Source organism: Lissotriton helveticus, chromosome 1_1 (assembly GCF_964261635.1).
Source record: "Lissotriton helveticus chromosome 1_1, aLisHel1.1, whole genome shotgun sequence".
Taxonomy (NCBI): Eukaryota; Metazoa; Chordata; class Amphibia; order Caudata; family Salamandridae; genus Lissotriton; species Lissotriton helveticus.
Genome location: NC_136057.1, coordinates 396,839,732 through 396,856,967, shown reverse-complemented (window position 1 = coordinate 396,856,967; position 17,236 = coordinate 396,839,732). Strand labels below are relative to the sequence as shown.

General features: G+C 43.9%; 1 protein-coding gene across 1 annotated transcript in view; it reads left to right on the top strand.

Moving 5' to 3' along the window:
• The window catches only part of LOC144769675 (potassium voltage-gated channel subfamily KQT member 1-like), a 1,318,465-nt gene extending 1,301,582 nt beyond the window's left edge, over nt 1-16,883 (top strand). Inside the window, exon 6 of the mRNA XM_078653870.1 lies at nt 15,380-16,883. Coding sequence (XP_078509996.1) covers nt 15,380-15,544 — 165 coding nt within the window. The 3' untranslated portion in view covers nt 15,545-16,883. The remainder of the gene's footprint in view (nt 1-15,379) is intronic.
• The last annotated feature ends 353 nt before the right edge of the window (nt 16,884-17,236 follow it).

The following is a 17,236-nucleotide window of genomic DNA, read 5'->3' as shown; positions in this document are numbered from 1 at the left end:
AAAAAAAAAAAAAAAAAAAGTGCCAGGACCCTAGTGAGGAGGCCACTGCAGTTTTTGTATCACAAGTGATAGCAAAACATAAGCATTGGTGACTTAATTTAAAGCAAGTAATGAAGTAGGAGCAACTCGTTTATGTTCATGCAATTGGCATTACCAGTTGTGAGTGTTTAAATACGAAGCAATAGTGGCGCATTTTGAGGTTGACAAAGGCTGTGAGATCAGCCGAACCGCGCTCCTGTTTGCAAGTGCTGTCTGTTAATAAAATGGAAATTGCCCAAAGATTCGAGTGCAGGCTTTTTCTTGACGTGGAGAAGAGTGTTTGCTGTTTTTAAAGGCGTTTTGTGGTATCCCCTCTTTCCTGCACCACCGGCGATTAAGATGCACGCCACCAAATGCACAAAACCAGGGTATAGTTGAAAATGTTGTTGAGCCCCCGAGCACCGCATCTGAGCAACAATGAATGGATGGGACAGAAGCAACAGCGCATTTTCGGTGCTGGGAGTCGAAGGGCTGCCCTTGCGGGGGCTTGTGATTTTGCAGAAAGCCCCTGCATTTGTTTATTGAGGTGTTATATGCACTGTGGCATATGCCGAGGAGTGAATCCAGGGGACTATGGAATTGATCAGAGAGAGCACGGGACCTACGTCTGGGCATAACCGTCCCACTCGGGGTGAAAAATGCAAAAAGAACATTAGATGGATAGAATGCAGAACAATATCATACATTCACCCCAGTAGAGAGATCTGAGACTAAATCCATCGTGTTTTTGCTCACCGTTGCCATTCCAATTCGGATCTAGCCATATGCAAATGAGTCTTGACCCTGCGCCCAATGGGTACAGTCCAGCATTAACTGCCAGGCCAGGTCTCCCTGGACTGGAAACAAGCATCCTAGGACCGGTTTCGAGCTTTCAGCTCTCATCAGCCAGGATAGCTTGACACCAGTGGCATAGAGAGCACTGGATCCACATCTGGGCATACCCGTCCCACTCGGGGGGACAAATTAAAAAAGAACAATTGATGGACAGAATGCAGAACAATGTCATATATTCACCCCAGTACAGAGATCTGGGTCTAAATCCATCGTTTTTTTGCTCACCATGCCATTCCAGTTTGCACCCAGCCATATGCAAATCAGTCTTGACCCTGCACCCAAAGGAATAGTCCAGCCCGAACTGCCAGGCCAGGTGCTCCCTGGACTGGAAACAAGCCTTTTAGGACCGGTTTCGGTCTTTCACCCTCATCAACTAGGATAGCTTGACTCCAGTGGCATGGAGAGCACGGGTATGCCCAGACATGGGTCCCTTGCACCCTTTGCTCCCTTTGCCACTGGATTCAAGCTAGCCTGGTTGATGGTTAGCCCTAAACGGGTCCTAGGAGGCTTGTTTCCGGTCCAGGGAAGACATGGCTTGGCAGTTCGGGATGGTCTGTTCCCATGAGGCACAAGGTCAAGACTAATTTGCATGTAGCTGTATCTGAACTGGGGTGGCAAAGTGAGCTAAAGAACGATGATGATTCAACCCAGATATGTGACTGGTGGTGAGTGTCAGAAAAGTTTCAGTGCTCCGTCCTTCATCTCCTTGTATTTACTTTGTTCGCCCTAAGTTGACAGGGTATGCCCACATGTGGGTCCCTGACTCCCTTTGCCCCTGGATTCAAGCTAGCCTGGCTGATGAGGGCTGTTAGCCCGAAACCAGTCCAAGGATGTTCGTTTCCGGTCCAGGGGAGACATTTATTTATTTATTTTCAGCATTTGTAAAGCGTACTGTCACCTAACAGGCATCCTGGCGCTAACATATGTGTGCCTAGCTGAGCTCATAGTGAGGGGTCTCATTGGTGTAGCAAAGTTATGCACTAAGGAAGAGCCATGTTTTTAATCATTTCCTGATTGGAAGGAGATCCTCCAGTTGTTTCAACTCAGATGGAAGATTGTTCCATAGTCAGGCAGCAGAGGTACTAAAGGCACTACCTCCTGATTTTTTTTATTTTAAATCTAGGCACCTTTACCATTCTGGCTGAAGAGGAGCGAAGGCTCCTACCAGGGACATACCAGGTGAATTTATTCTGCATTGGTTTAGGTCCAAACCTACGCAGGGCCTTGAAAACTATGCAGAGAGATTTAAAGTGGGCTTCTTGCTGTATAGGGAGCCAATGCAGCTCCAACAGGGTCATAGAGGCCGATGAACGTCTTGGCCTCCTCAAGGCTAGCTTAGCCACTATTGTTTGAATCCTCTGGAGCCTCTCTATCAGATACCTCGGGGACTCCAGCAGCAAGGCATTACAGTAGTCCCGTCTACTTAAGATGGTGCTTCGCAGTACCGATGCTCAAGCTTGAACTGGCAGAACAGGTAAGATCTTCCGGAGAGCTCTGATAATGGCAAAGCAACTCCCCACAGTTTTATTAGCCTGCGATTCAAGGGTCAATTTATTATTAAACATGATTCCCAGATTGCGTACCTTCTCTGCGGGGGTCAATGGACTTGCTGTGGATAATGGCCAAAACTTTGTAGGAAGTAAGGGGGGAGACTTCCCTGCCGTACAGTAGAGAATCTCGGTTTTAACATCAGCATTGAATTGTAGCAAGTTCTCTCTCATCCACTGTGCTGTATCTCACAGACAGGTATGAAACACTTACAGGGGGGTAGACTATTCTCCCTCTAGAAATAGAATAAGTTGAGTGTTATACGCATTATTCACGATATTAATATTATGCGCCCTTATAACCGCAATCAGATGTCTCATGTAGATGTAAAATAATAATGGGCTGATCGCGGAGCTCTGGGGAATGCCATGCATAATATTTGTAAATTCAGAACATGGCTTGGCAGTTCAGGCTGGACTGTTCCCATGAGGCACACGGTCAAAACTGATTTGCTTATAGCTGTGTCTGAACTGAGGTGGCAAAGTGAGCTAAAGATCGATGATGGATTCAACCCAGATCTGTGAATAGGTGGGAGTGTCTGAAAAGTTTCAGCGCTCCGTCCATCATCTCCTCGTGTTTGCTTTGTTTGCCCTAAGTTGGCAGGGAATGCCCAGACGTAGGTCCCTTGCTCCCTTTGCCATTGGATTCAAGCTAGCCTGGCTGATGAGGGCTTTTAGCCCGAAACCGTTGCCAGGATGCTTGTTTCCAGTCCAGGGATGACATGGCTTGGCAGTTCAGGCTGGACTGTTCCCATGAGGCACAGGGTCAAGACTGATTTGCATACAGCTGTGTCTGAACTAGGGTGGTGACGAGAGCTAAAGAACCATGATGGATTCAACACAGATCTGTGACTGGGAGTGGGTGTCTGAAAAGTTTCAGCACTCCGTCTATCATCTGCTTGTGTTTGCTTTGTTCACCCTAAGATGGCAGGGTATGCCCAGACGTGGGTTTATTGCTCCCTTTGCCATTGGATTCAAGCTAGCCTGGCGGATGAGGGCTTTTAGCCCAAAACCGGCCCCAGGATGCTTGTTTACAGTCCAGGGAAGACATGGCTTGGCAATTCGGGTTGGACTGTTCCCATGAGGCACAGGGCAAGACTGATTTGCATATAGCTGTGTCTGAACTAGGGGGGCGAAGTGAGCTAAAGAACGAGGTTGGATTCAACCCAGATCTGTGACTGGGGTGAGTGTCTGAAAAGTTTCAGCGCTCCATCCATCATCTCCTTGTGTTTGCTTAGTCCACCACATGGTGGCACTGTCTTTAATTTTGAGGTGAACACAACAATGGTGTTTATTAAGAGATATACATTGAAAATGAATAATACCAGCCTCTCACACAATTATTATAGCTTTGTTTGACCTAAAATAGTCTGAATTGTCACACTTGTAGGTGCAAGATGGTTAGGTTAGGATTTCCTGCCTTGTCTGTCTGCCTTTGTTGGTCTGTCCCCTATTTTTGTGCCCCGTTTTGCCCTTTTGTCTATTTGTTTTATTTGCCTTTCTTTCCGTTTGTCATGTTTGTGCCTTTTTTTCACTTTCCTGTTTGCCGTCTTTCACTTCCTTTCCCGCTGCTGCTGCCCCGCGGCCCCTCCCTCCCTGCCGGTTCCCGCCTCCCAGCTGTGTTCCCGCTTCTGTCCCCTACTTAATGGCGGCTGCTGCGTGATAAGACATCTGACCTCCTGGTCAAGGAACTCTGCTCTCTCCTCGCGCAGGTCCATTGTTGCGCCGCTGCTTCCAGCACATCTCTGGTTGCAGGTAGGTGTTAGAGGCCTTCCTCTACCCACAGGCTCCTGCCTGCGCCTCATCCCTGGTGGTCCAGTGGGTGAGCCTTGCTCTTTTGCTTGTCCACTCTTCCAGCCTTCTGCAGTTTTTCTGCCTTTGTCTGTCTGTCCCCTATTTTTGTGTCCCGTTCTGCCTTTTTGTCAATTTGTTCTCTTTGCCTTTCTTTCTATTTGTCTCGTTAGTGCCTTTTTCCATTTTCTGTCTTCCACTCCCTTTCCTGCCGCCCCTGCGGCCCCTCCCCCCTGCCGGTTCCTGCTCCCTCTTCCCAGCTGCCCCAGCCCCCCCGGTCTCCCACCAGGCCTAGGGGTCATGGTATCGCTATCCTGCCACCTTGTATCTTTTTTCGCCTTTTTCCTAGACTCGAAACTGAGTCCCAAGTCCTGAGATGGCTGCTGCCACACCTTTGTTGATGTGGTGGAAGCCAATCAGGTGTTAGCTTGCCTTAGCCATGCATAGCTAATTGCCCCATATACTACATCACTCATGACATTTTCCATGGCATCATTGATAATATAATTGCAACATTTACAATGAAATTATTGATGAGAAAACTGCATGGCATGGGAGTGACTTTTTAGTTAGCTTAGGCTATGAGTTATAGTTAACTTGAGATACCTATAACTGGTGAATTTCAGTTGTTTCATTCATTTAAAACAGTGGGGCATAATAGCAAGAACCTCGTTAAAATGATCACAGTTTTAGCAGCAGGAAACTGCTGCTAAAACGACGATAATGGGCTTGCTAATATGCTTTATAGAATTCCAATAGAAGCCCAGGTTAGATGTCCTGCACATCTAACCTGGGCTTCTAATGGAATTCTATAATGCATATTAGCAAGCCCATTATCGCTGTTTTAGCGGCAGTTTCCTGCCGCTAAAACGGCGATAATTTTAACGAGGTTCTTGCTAATATGCCCCAGTATGTTTTAACTGACCTTTTCACCTATGTATAACTTTCCTTTAACCTATGTTTCCTTCAGTGAATACACATGTAGCCAGTTGTAATCACATAAGTAAATACCTAAGTACAGTGGAAGGTGTGGGGAATCCACAAGCAAACCACAAATATGCTCTAAATTCCATTATGTCAGAAACGGAAATATGTGGAAAGGACATAATCTGAGGAAAGGTAAACGGGAGCGGACCAGTGTTGTACTTATGTATGTGCTCTAGTGTAACTATGAAAATGGGTCACGTTAAGAGTTAAGTAAGAGGAGCTACAACCAACAACAAGATAAAAAACAATCCCGGAAACCTCAGTGGGTTCGAAATTGCTGTATTTCAATACATTTTACACACACACACAAACACACACACACACAGTTACAGAGGCATCTCTAGCCGTAAGTATGATTACATCTAGAAAACGTAGTAATAATATATGCAAATATTTATCAAATGTGAGGCTAAATGTAAGTATGTAACGTTGATCTACATGTTTGTAGATCCTAATGTTATATCCACATGCTTTATTGAGTTAGAAATGTTTTACTTTAGTTTAAAAACAAATTCATGGAACACATACTACTCAATTAATCTAGCAACGGAATACCATTAGATACAATTGCAATTTTTGCAAATAAGTATTAAAGTCAGTAGTGTAAAACAAAATATTATAATATGTTTCCAATAATTATATTGTAAGAACGTAAATTGGATTTGTAGATCAGTTTAATATGGAAATAGTTTCAAACGTAAATTACAGCAGTAAATCAAATGGGGCGAACATCCCTTCAAGTGTTGACCATTCGCATGTGCTTTGCAGGGTATTTCCCACACTTAAGTTCGCATATAACAGCTGAATGAAAAAGAATAAGTGGTGCATATGGCGTGGGAAAGTTCATTAACTTGCACAGCATTCAAGGTCAGATGTAAAGCAGGGAAATATTCGTTGTAAAAATATTTACAGGAAAGAAAAAAAGTAGAGTTACGAGTTTGACAGATTCCACATGGGAGGTTAGAAAAATAGGTATAAATCAGCACTGCAGGGGACTTAACACACATGTGTCTGGGTACAGGATGACAAGTGTACTGTACTTGGGACAGGAATCTGTGGGAATACCTAAACCCTCATATGGTACGACCATGCCTAGGGGCAAAGAACCAGCATAAGTCCTTCTTCTATTACTATTACGAACCACCCCAAATACACTGAAAGCAAACAGAGCTCCATACGCGACCCTTCTGGACTTTCCTTTACATTGCAACGCGTTAGACTCATTTGGTCTCCAGCTTAGCCTTTCCCCTGCAGTTATTCCCCTGTGCCTGAACTCTGTCTTTTTACATCCCTATCAAAATGCCAATATTCCTGAAGTCTGCAAATTGTAAGCAATAAGGAGAAGGCCTTAGTCAGCACTTAAGGTCTGAACCCTCTTTGACCATTCTTTCTCCGGTTCCCAAAGAGAACGCACTGCAAGATCTCCCCTCACGTCAAGCCAGGCCTCCCAGCATCCTCTGCCCCCTTCAATGCCCCCTCCACTAACCCCCTCCCCCAGCTATCCTTCGATGGTAGATTCCTTGTGGTAAATGGTTTCTCATTGTTTGTGGCCATGAAGGAAGGAGGATGGGTTCAGATGACATGGCACACCCCCCAAGGAAATGTTGTTACCTGGGGCATGCAGGGGCTTCAAAGCCCAGGTGACCACTAGCCAGAAGGGACTTTTTCAGGCATGGGCAAAGTGGGCAATAGCTCAGGGCCCCCCACATTCCAATTGAAAGTAACTTGTCTCTTTATCTAGCTCACCTCTGTCTATTTCCATATCTCTACTTCTCTTCTCTATTCCTACCTCTTCCTCTGAGTCTTTTTGTGTTCTCCAGTGGCATCCTAAATATTTGTGGGGGCCTGGGAAGACATATTTCAATTGTTTTTGTAGTGTGGCTGTTTCTGAATGTTGGGCTTTGATCAGCAGAAAATGAGTAATACATTTTGAAGTTGTTATGAACAGGGTGACATAAAATATGTCTTGACCGGGTCCTTAAAAGTTCTTAAGACAACACTGCTAGCCAGCACTCTTAGACACTCTTCGTCTCTGCCATCATCCATCACCTACTTAGTCACTGCACTTTACAGATCGTATGAAGATGTATGACAGCTGTGACAGGTGAAGGTAGTGTGGTGTCTTGTGTTAGAGTGTACGAGGGTTCTCTCACAATACCTTTCCGTACAGCCTATTCCTCTTCCTGGTACAGCAGTACCAGATTCAAAGGAGTGTTGAAAAACATAAAGGTAATGATTATAACATATAGAAGAAGCATTGGCAGGTCTGGAGAAGACTGGTAGCCTTTTGGCTATGTCGTTGCCTATTTTGTTTTGTCATGTTCAGGGCTGGACAGGCCTGTTTTTCCACTGGGCATTTCCCCCATGGGTGGAGCCTTTGGAGGCCACTTTCCCCAGCTCCACAGGGGGTAATTACAACCTGCCCTGGAAGACTTCAAGTGAGAGAGAAAGAGAGGGAAACAGGAAGCAAAGTAGAGAAAAAGTGATCAGAGAAGGAGAGTGAGAAGAGAGCAAGGAGAAAAGGAGGGATAGAGATTAAAAGAAAAGATTGCACGAGGAGACGAAGGGAGTGGAGCTCGTTTGAGCATTTATGCCAGGGCTGTGTTGGGCCCATCAGTCCCAAAACATTGGCTAAAACTAAAAGTATATATTTTTGTTTTAAAAAGCACACATTGCCATGCTATTCCTTTGGAAATTAAAAGATCTACTTGCTGTGCAGTTGTGATCTTGTGAAAAAGCAGAATGCCATTACTCACAGTGAAGTATGCCAATGGTTGCAGTGGAATGCCCAATGGGGCAGACAGAAGAAAAATGTGAATGATACAACAGCAAACTGATTGACTGATGAGGGTGGACTGAAAGTCCCTATAAGCAAGTACATAATATATAGTTTTAGTAAAAATCTAAAGGTCTTGGCCAACACCAGAACTTGAAAAGAGAGGCTTTAAAATAGAAATATGTGCACTTTGAGTAAAAGGCGATAGGGGTCTATGTCTGAAATTAGCAGCGCACAAGGGCACCATCTTACTGAAAAATAGTAAAAGAGACATAAAAGCTTGATAGACCTAAAGAGCAATAGGGAACAACAAATAAAAACAAGCATTGGAAATGCAATAGGTCTCGCATTAGGAACGTTTGAGCTATTGGTCTTATAAATGACATTTATTTTATTTATGTGTTGTTTTTTAAATTAATAGCTTTGTCATTTACAATGCCAATAGTTATAACTTTTGCAAATGTGACACCTATAGCATTTGTAATTCAACATGCAAGAGTGACAGAAAAGGAAGAGTGACGGCGAGCGAGAGAGAAGGACGATAGAAACAGAGAGGGGAGAAAGTGAAGGAAACGAGAGGAGAGGGAAGACGGAAGAAGGCAGGCAGTGAGGGAAGCAGGGAGCGAGATACAATGATGGGAGATTGAATGAGAATAAAATACAGACGGTGCTCAATTTGTTAAAAAAAAAAAAGGAGACACGGCCTGGAGGGAGAGTGAGGGAGGACGAGAAGGAAGGAGGGAGAGGAGAGGGAGTGGAGTGAGAGAGGGAGAGAGAGAGAGGAGAGCAATAGAGAATAAATGGAGGCAAAAATCAATGGAGGCAACATTAACAGTCAAGGATGATGATGTACGATGAAATATAATTCAGGTTGAAAAACACAAATACTTGAAAATAAAACTTTGAAAAGATTCACCCAAGTATGATGCTTTTAATGCTAAATCAATAAGATAGTGAAGCACTAAGTAAGCACAAGATGTGCACCAACAGGTACCTTAAAGTACTTTTAACCTACAGTTAACCCATTTGTAGACTATTGTGCAAGGGATCCTAAATGATCGATGCTCTCGTGGTTTGTTTTCTAAACTCCAAAAAAATAATCCCTTTTCTCATATGTATTCAATCAATCAACAAAGAATCATCACTTAATGCTGCTGTAAGGCAGGTATTACAGGCAATACAATAAATTCAATCCCAAACGCCAATGGCAACATCTGCTGTCAAACATTTTAGCATAAATATAGTATAGGGTACGACAGTAACTTTAAAGAGCGTCTGAGTGTTGCAGAGAAATTCCATGTATTCCCAGTATGTCAGCGCCGTTGGTATTTAGGACGAGCAGGCGACCATAAAAAGAGGCCCACTCAGAATTGCATTTACACCAAAAATAACCCAGCCAAGTTGAGGGCTTTCCGATAAAGGTTTTCTGCTGTGTTTCCGCTGGCTTAAGAAGTGTTTTTTTTCCTTGAAAACACGTATTTGTGATCCTCATAAAAGGGAAAAGTAGAGGCAAGCATAATGCAGCAATAAATGGCAGGCACTGAAACGGAAGAGAAGAGCAAAAGAAACGTGCTGGAAGCCGTGAATCAAGTTAAAACAAGCAATGTCCTGAGCAAATGGTGGGGGCCTGAAGCAGTGGAGTGGGAGAGGTGAGGGGGGAGTCACGGGGAGATTAAGGGACAGAAGGCAAGCAGATTTGCAGACCTGATGAGCGAGGAGGGGGTGCGAGGGATGAGTGAGGATGGGGGCACGGCCGGCCGGCCGGCTGTGAAAAAGCCTTTGATGCAGCAGGGGGCAATTAGGGGAGGAGAATGGCTGGGCTGAGGCAGAGCGCAAAGCCTTTGATGCAGCAGGGGGCGGAGCGGGAAGAGCTGCTGGCAGCACCAAGCTGACGATTTGATGCTGTGCACACGCATTTTAACTCATTGCGCTTGCGCATTGAGCTAAAAGCGCACATGCACTGCATCAAATCGCCAGTCTAGGTAAACTCTGTTTAAGCCCCTATAGTCTCGCTCCGCTCAATGCACATGCGCATTGACAGGCGAGACCTAACAAGAGTGAAGGAGCAGGACAGCTTCATGAGAGATGTATTTAAGAAGGTTTCAGGCAGGGAAGAGTTGTTGGAATGCAGGAGTGACATCAGAGACCATATAGGGCCTTTGTGCCAAGAGGCAGGGAGGGAAACACCAACTAATGCCCAGAGAGCAAATATATCTTCCTATCTTCTGTAAAAATAGGAAAGTTATATTGGCTCAAGGTATTCCCTTTCTCTTTTGCAAAGAGAGGGAAATTATTTTATATATTGGTACTTCCTCTCCCGCAGGGAATTTGTTTGATCCCACCTGTTCCAAAGCTTCCGACTTCCTATTTTTTCTTGTAAGTGTCCTTTATTTGTCCATGGCTAGGGAATAAATCTGACAAGAAACAATTCATAATCATATAAAAAAGAGGGGGGTGATTCATAATTGTGTCCAAAAGAGTGCGGAGGATTCATAGTTGTGAACACAGGATTGAGGGCAAAGGGGAAAATCATTATTCTGTATATAGGAAAGATGCGAAGAGAGGGGAGGAATGTAATTCATGATCGTGTACAAGTAAATGAGGAGGCAGTTTATTACACCAGGGCATGTAGTGCTGTCACCTACGTGCATCCAAAGACCGACATTACCCTTAGGACAGAAACATCATTCAAGGAGGTATCCTGTATGAGGTACATGGTGCCACGCTTTCTATTGGAAAGTTGCATCCCTGGGGTTTCCAGAGATGGTTCTGAAGTTCCCCACAAAGTGATAACAGACAGCTCAGATTTAACAAGTTCTGCACTCTGATCTGGAAATATATTCACTCACCTCCTCAACCCATTGATATGGAGACCCACTCCATAGACTCATAGGGCGGTGGAGGTGGAGTGCCCAAAAAGCAGTGAATTTATAGATCCAGTCCATATGGATTTTAAACCCTTAGCACCAGGTAGGAATGGAATGGAGAACCTACTTGTGATTAGCAATAAGTTGACCATTTATGTCCACGCTTTCCCTAGAGTGCACCAATGGCATCTAAGTTCTACCTTCTTCACACAGTACGGGTGTCCAACCAGACTACACTCTTACTAGGGCTGGATCTATCACGTCAGACTAATGCTTGATCTGCTGGAGGGAAGGAAGGCAGAACCCCTGATCAGCTACAAGGTGGCAATCGGATTAAATGTTTTAGCAGGAAACTACGAGACATACTAAGCAATCAGAAGATAACGCAAACTCTTAAGTTGTGCCAGGATTTCATTTCTTTCATTCATGCCTATATCTGTTTCAGGAACAAGCTTGAAGGCTTGGCTTCCTACAATCTTCAGGGTTGATTTGAAGTTTGGGACGTACGCGTGAGAACAAGATTACAGAATGTGTACAGGTTTTACAGGGCAGTGGGCACAGAATAGTCAAGATTTTACACACAAATCACCTATCTTGTGGGAGAGGAGGTAGGATACCGATAAGTGGGGCCAGTGTGGGGTATGGATCCATTGAGAAAGGTGTTTCCGCCATCCAGATGCAAGAGTAGAAGGGCTTGAACAGCAGTTCTGAAGTTCCCTTCTGAGAAGAATGGGTTCACTTTCTTCAGCAGAGAGAGCTGGTACCAAGCCGCCTTTGTTTTTTGGCAGTGTGTTCCTTGAGGATGTCTTTGGTGTCCAGGGTACATCCCAGTGCAGAGATTCAGCATGCAACAATAAATAGTCTGATGTATGGAGTTCTACTTCAGTCATGCTTCATAATGATGTGCTCTGTTGATTGCGTCAGAGACAGAGCTAAGTTCTGAGAAGGGGTGTTGAAATTGTGGTCCCTCATATGAAGATATTCTTACAAAAGAACAGCCTTTTCTTAGTCAGCTGTGGACTGTATCTCTTTCCTGCCATGGCCCCCTTGGTTACAGCCATTCTGGCATGAAAAGAGTGCTGGGGACTAGACTGCTCCTTCTACATCGTGCAAGCTGCCATGGACTCTTGCTTATGGTCTTTAACTCTACAGTATGCCTCCGGTTCACTTCATATCCCACTTTACCTTCCCACATGTCTGCCTGAAGATAGATTTTCCATTTCAGATCAAGACATGTGACCCCCATACCATACCTGGTCTACATTACAATGGCATAAACCTGCCATCCATATAGCAAATACTGCAAGTCGTTCATGAATTAATAGCAATTTGTGAGCACTAGGTGTGCGGAGCAAAGCATAACAGGATTACTCCAATCCAGCCTTTATCTGCAGCTGTTGCGTCCATGCTCTCTCCAAAGGGTCTCTTATGCAAGCAGGGACCTTTTTAATTTGAAAAGGATGAAATGCCCATATATGGCAACTGCTTTTCTACAAGGCCCCAAATTGTCCTCAACATTGCACTCAAACAGTGGGAAAGAGAATACAGTCCTTGGATTTCCATGATGGGTTTATATAATGCTTATTGTACTGTTTCACTAACCTTTGCCTCCCTTCAGGTCGACCGTAAATTGTGTTCCATTCATGCTTTCTCAGTCTGGTTTCTCCTATAAGAAATGAACTGTTAATTTGTCCACATGTGTATCACGCACTTTCAGGTATTAACTGATTCCTTTGGCCACGACTATTCCATCTTTCCGTAGAAACATTATCTTTGGTAGTTAAGTATGCTTTTATCATGTATCCAACAGCAGGGTGGAGGATATGGCACTGACTACCCTTAGGACACCATTCTTTCTGATCCTTTTTTCATGACTGCGAGTGCCTATCATTCGTTGGACTTGGGCCATGTCTAGGAGGATGGTGTATACTCACATATTCACTGATTGACCAAGAGCCTGCACATCTGGTTACACATAGATAGAGGTTGTGGCCTGTTATTGCATAATTATGTCATATTCTTTAAATAGGTGTGTCTTCAAATATTTCCTGAATTAGACCAGGGATAGTACAGTCATGAATGATATAGGGATGCTGTTTCAGATCTTGAGAGCATTTATGAAAAGGTCCTGTTGGCTTATTACGTTTCTTTGTCTATAATATGATAGTGTGCTGCCTGTGGCTATGCCAAGATCCGCAAAATACACAAGATGATGGACGGAATGTTGGATAATGGTAAAACATTCACCCCCAGTCACAGATCTGGGTTAAATCCATTGGTATTTTGCTCACCAAGCCACCCCAGTTCAGACATGGCTATATGCAAATAAGTCTTGACCCTGTGCCTCATGGGAACAGTCCAGCCCGAACTGCCAAGCCATGTCTTCCCTGGACCGGAGTCAAGCATCCTAGGACCGGTTTCTGGCTATCAGCCGTCATCAGCCAGGATAGCGTGACTCCAGTGGCGTAGTGGGCATGGGACCCACGTCTGGGCATACCCTTTCCATACAGGGTGAACAGCAAAACACACAAGATGATGGATGGAATGTTGCACAATGGCAAAACATTCACCACCAGTCACAGATCTGGGTTAAATCCATTGTTTTGTTGCTCACCAAGCCACCCCAGTTCAGACATGGCCATATGCAAATCAGTCTTGACCCTGTGCCTCATGGGAACAGTCCAGCCCGAACTGCCAAGCCATGTCTTCCCTGGACAGGAATCAAGCATCCTAGGACCTGATGCTTGATTGCGGTCTAGGGAAGACATGGCTTGGCATTTCGGACTGGACTGTTCCCTTGAGGCACAGGGTCAAGGCTAATCTGCATATGGCCATGTCTAAACTGGGGTGGTGTGGAGTGCAAAAAAACGATGGATTTAGGCTCAGATCTTGTAATGGGGTAAATGTATGACATTGTTCTGCATTCTGTCCATCAATTGTTTTTGCATTTGTCACCCCGAGTGGGATAGGTATGCTGACGCGAGTCCCGTGCTCTCCACACCACTGGAGTCAAGCTATCCTGGCAGATGACGGCTGATAGCCAGAAACCGGTCCTAGGATGCTTGAATCCGGTCCAGGGAAGACATTGCTTGGCAGTTCGGGCTGGACTGTTCCCATAAGGCACAGGGTCAAGGCTGATTTGCATATGACCATGTCTGAACTGGGGTGGTGTGGAGCGCAAAATAATGATGGATTTAGGCCCAGATCTCTGTACTAGGGTGAATATATGACATTTTCTGCATTCCGTCCATCAATTGTTGTTTTTGCATATGCCAAGATCCACCAGATATGGTGAGTGTGTCAACCAGATAGGCAATAGGGCAGGTCTAGACAGCATGGTAAATAATGCATCTGGGCAATGAGATGGTGCGTGCTGGCAAAGGGAGCTAGTGAACCTCCACTAGGATGTCAGTGATGGAATCATATTTCTTAAGGCTCTGGAGGAGACATCAGCATGGAGATTCCCTGAAGAGTGCGAGTATGTGATTTAAAGGTCATGGAGTTAGGTGTTACCTCCATCCAGATGGAAGAGAACGAGGACTTGAACAGCAGTTCTGAAGTTGCTTTTTGGGAGGAATTATTCCACTTTCTTCAGTAAGAATGCTGGTGCTAATCCTTCATTTTTTGTTTTCTGAGCTTTGTGTCCAGGGTGAATCCAAGTAATTTGGCATTGGGTGGAAGTTGGGGATGAAAGCTGTCAATGTTCATGTCATTGAGCTTGGTTTTAACTATTTATTAGCTTCATGTTTTGGCAACTAACAGGTATTTTTATCTTAGTCGAGGAGAGCTGTATGTAGGTACTGGACAACTGGGACTGGCTCAGGTGCAAGTATGTTTGAGGTGTTGGATGTGTGGAGTGGAGGAGACTTTCAAGTAGAGTTGTGTATCATCAGCATTTTTTGAATTTTGATGCTCTTATCCGCGAATAGAGCACCAATGTTAAAGATATATATAGGGTGAAGATTATGGAGGACAGTTAGAAACCCTGTGAGGCTCTGTAGGTGACTGTGATCTTCTTGGGCCTGGAGGTCCCAGTGTGAACAAACTCAAACTCAAACTGGTGTGAGTTCAAAAGGTAGTAGGTGAACCATTGAAGGAAGCTGTCAGTGAATCCCTTTTGAGACCGCAGCGTGTAAATAATGGTGGGATGAGAGGTTAAGCAATATAAGAAGGCAGGTGTCCTCTTCATTTGTAGTCAGGAGATGGTCTAAGATGCGTACAATGGCTGTCTTTGTGCTGCAGTGCGATCAAAAACCTGATTGGTAGTTGTGCAGGAGGAGTGTTGAAGGGGATAGAATAAAAGTAAAACATATATATCTGTTATACCCTTGATAGATGACTTTCTTGACGGCTGTAGATCCACTGCTCTAGACAAAATAGGCAACAATTCAAATTACAAAAACATGTTGTTGATTATGTTTAATAGCATAAAAATAAAACTGTACTGAGACTCATGGATAGCACTGTTTGCCTTTAATTCTCAAGGGATTATCCTCCATAGTAAAGTGTTTCTTCTGTGTTCTTCTCTCTTTTAACAGGTATCACATATGGACCATAAACTTGATGACATCCTAAAGGCCATCCGAGCTCAGCTTGGTGTCCAGGAGGAGCCACAGCTACCCCAGGCGACATCCCCAGGCACCCCGAACCTCAGACGTCCACGATCTTCGTTAGATTCTCCCATTATTAGCCGCAAAATATAAATCCATCATCACAGCACAAATTCAGACATTTCTCCTTCAAAAGTACAATTGATCAATCAAGCAATATTTGCTGGAAATCAATATGTGATGCCTTTAAATCAAAACTGTTTGCAGAGGAACAGTGTTGCTTCTCCAAGTGTGTGTCTGACCCGCATTGACAAGGAAATCAGCAATCAACAGTAGAGAATGATCTAAGCTAATTGTGCAAAAACACAGGTCTGCACTGAGACAATGCCAACATTACAGAAACACCAGCAAGGAGTGGACCAAAGTACCAACCAGCTCTCCTGTGCTATGTTTCCTGCACTGGGTCTTCCATCTGAAGTGCTGCAGAATAAACCTGTGGTGTGCTATGAAAATCATTCAAAGGAGGCACTAATAAACAAAATAGGGGTAGTCTGTGGCAGTAAAAATCTACGTTTGCTAATTGCAGAACATATTCAACGGAATCCAATGACACTGCGTTGTGATAACACTTGTTCTACTACAAGAAGAAGAGACACACACATTGGGGGGCTATTTGCATATTAAAAGAAGAAGTTCAACCCAGGACATTTTTTGGCATTGAATGATCCACAATACAAAATCCCAGAATAATTGAGTCATTTGTTTTCCAGTGTAACGGCTGTCGCTCCTTTCCAATTCTAACAACTCTAACAACAATTTGCAGTCGCCAACTTTCTCCCCCTTTCTGTTCCCTGACACGGTTCAAGCGGAAAAGAGGCTTGTGCTATATTCTTACTATCCTTTGCTACTCTGACTTTGGTGCTTCTCATAAAATAACAAATTAGCATGTTGTGCCTCACTTCCACATGGAAAGTGTCAGAGAAGCGCAAGGCGGGAAAAAGATGGCAGCGGTCAAGTTTAAATTTTCAGATGTTAAAATTGGAAAAAAAGTAAGACACCTTACTTTGATCGAATAAATTGACTGGGTAATTCTGGGATTTTATATTGTGGGTCATTCAAAGCTCCAATAAACGTATTTGGTAGAACTTCCGCTATAAGAATGTGTTGACTCTATCACTTCAGGTTTCGCACAACAATGTCAAACACAACTAAATGACTGTTGAACAGAGAGTCTAATTATGGGCAAATTGTTTCTCTTTTTTCAGTTATGATTGTTGAATCCAAAAGCCTTATTTTAATATATACCATATATCTGCATGTACTAGAAGATAACTGGCATATGGAAGTGCAATGCATATAATTAGAGGTTTCAGTTCTGAGCAACATCAAATCTGTTATTTTTTACAAAGCAAGTAGAACTGTAACATGCGCACAAAAAGGAATGTCACTCAAAAAATGTACAAATAAATCAAATCTCGGATTTTCCGATTTTACAGACTGTGGTTTTATTTAAAATTGTGGTGATGGGGTGCAAGATTCCATCAGGAGGAACCTACACCTTGCATCTTACATTGAACATGGGGCTGATAGCTCTGTAATATGATAAATGTGTACATAGACTCAAATAAACCAAACATTATTGAACATTGCTGCATTTTGAAAGAGTCTTCATGGTAATTGCATAACCATCTTTTGGGATTTGCTTGATTGGTTACATTTTTAGAGCTCACAGATGCCTTACAGAAATGATTGAACTTCACATTGCAAAATGCCTTTCCTGTAATGGTTACAAGTTTATATCTGGCTCAAGGTAAGTGGTTTTCAAAGTCATTGCCCTCTGGCAAT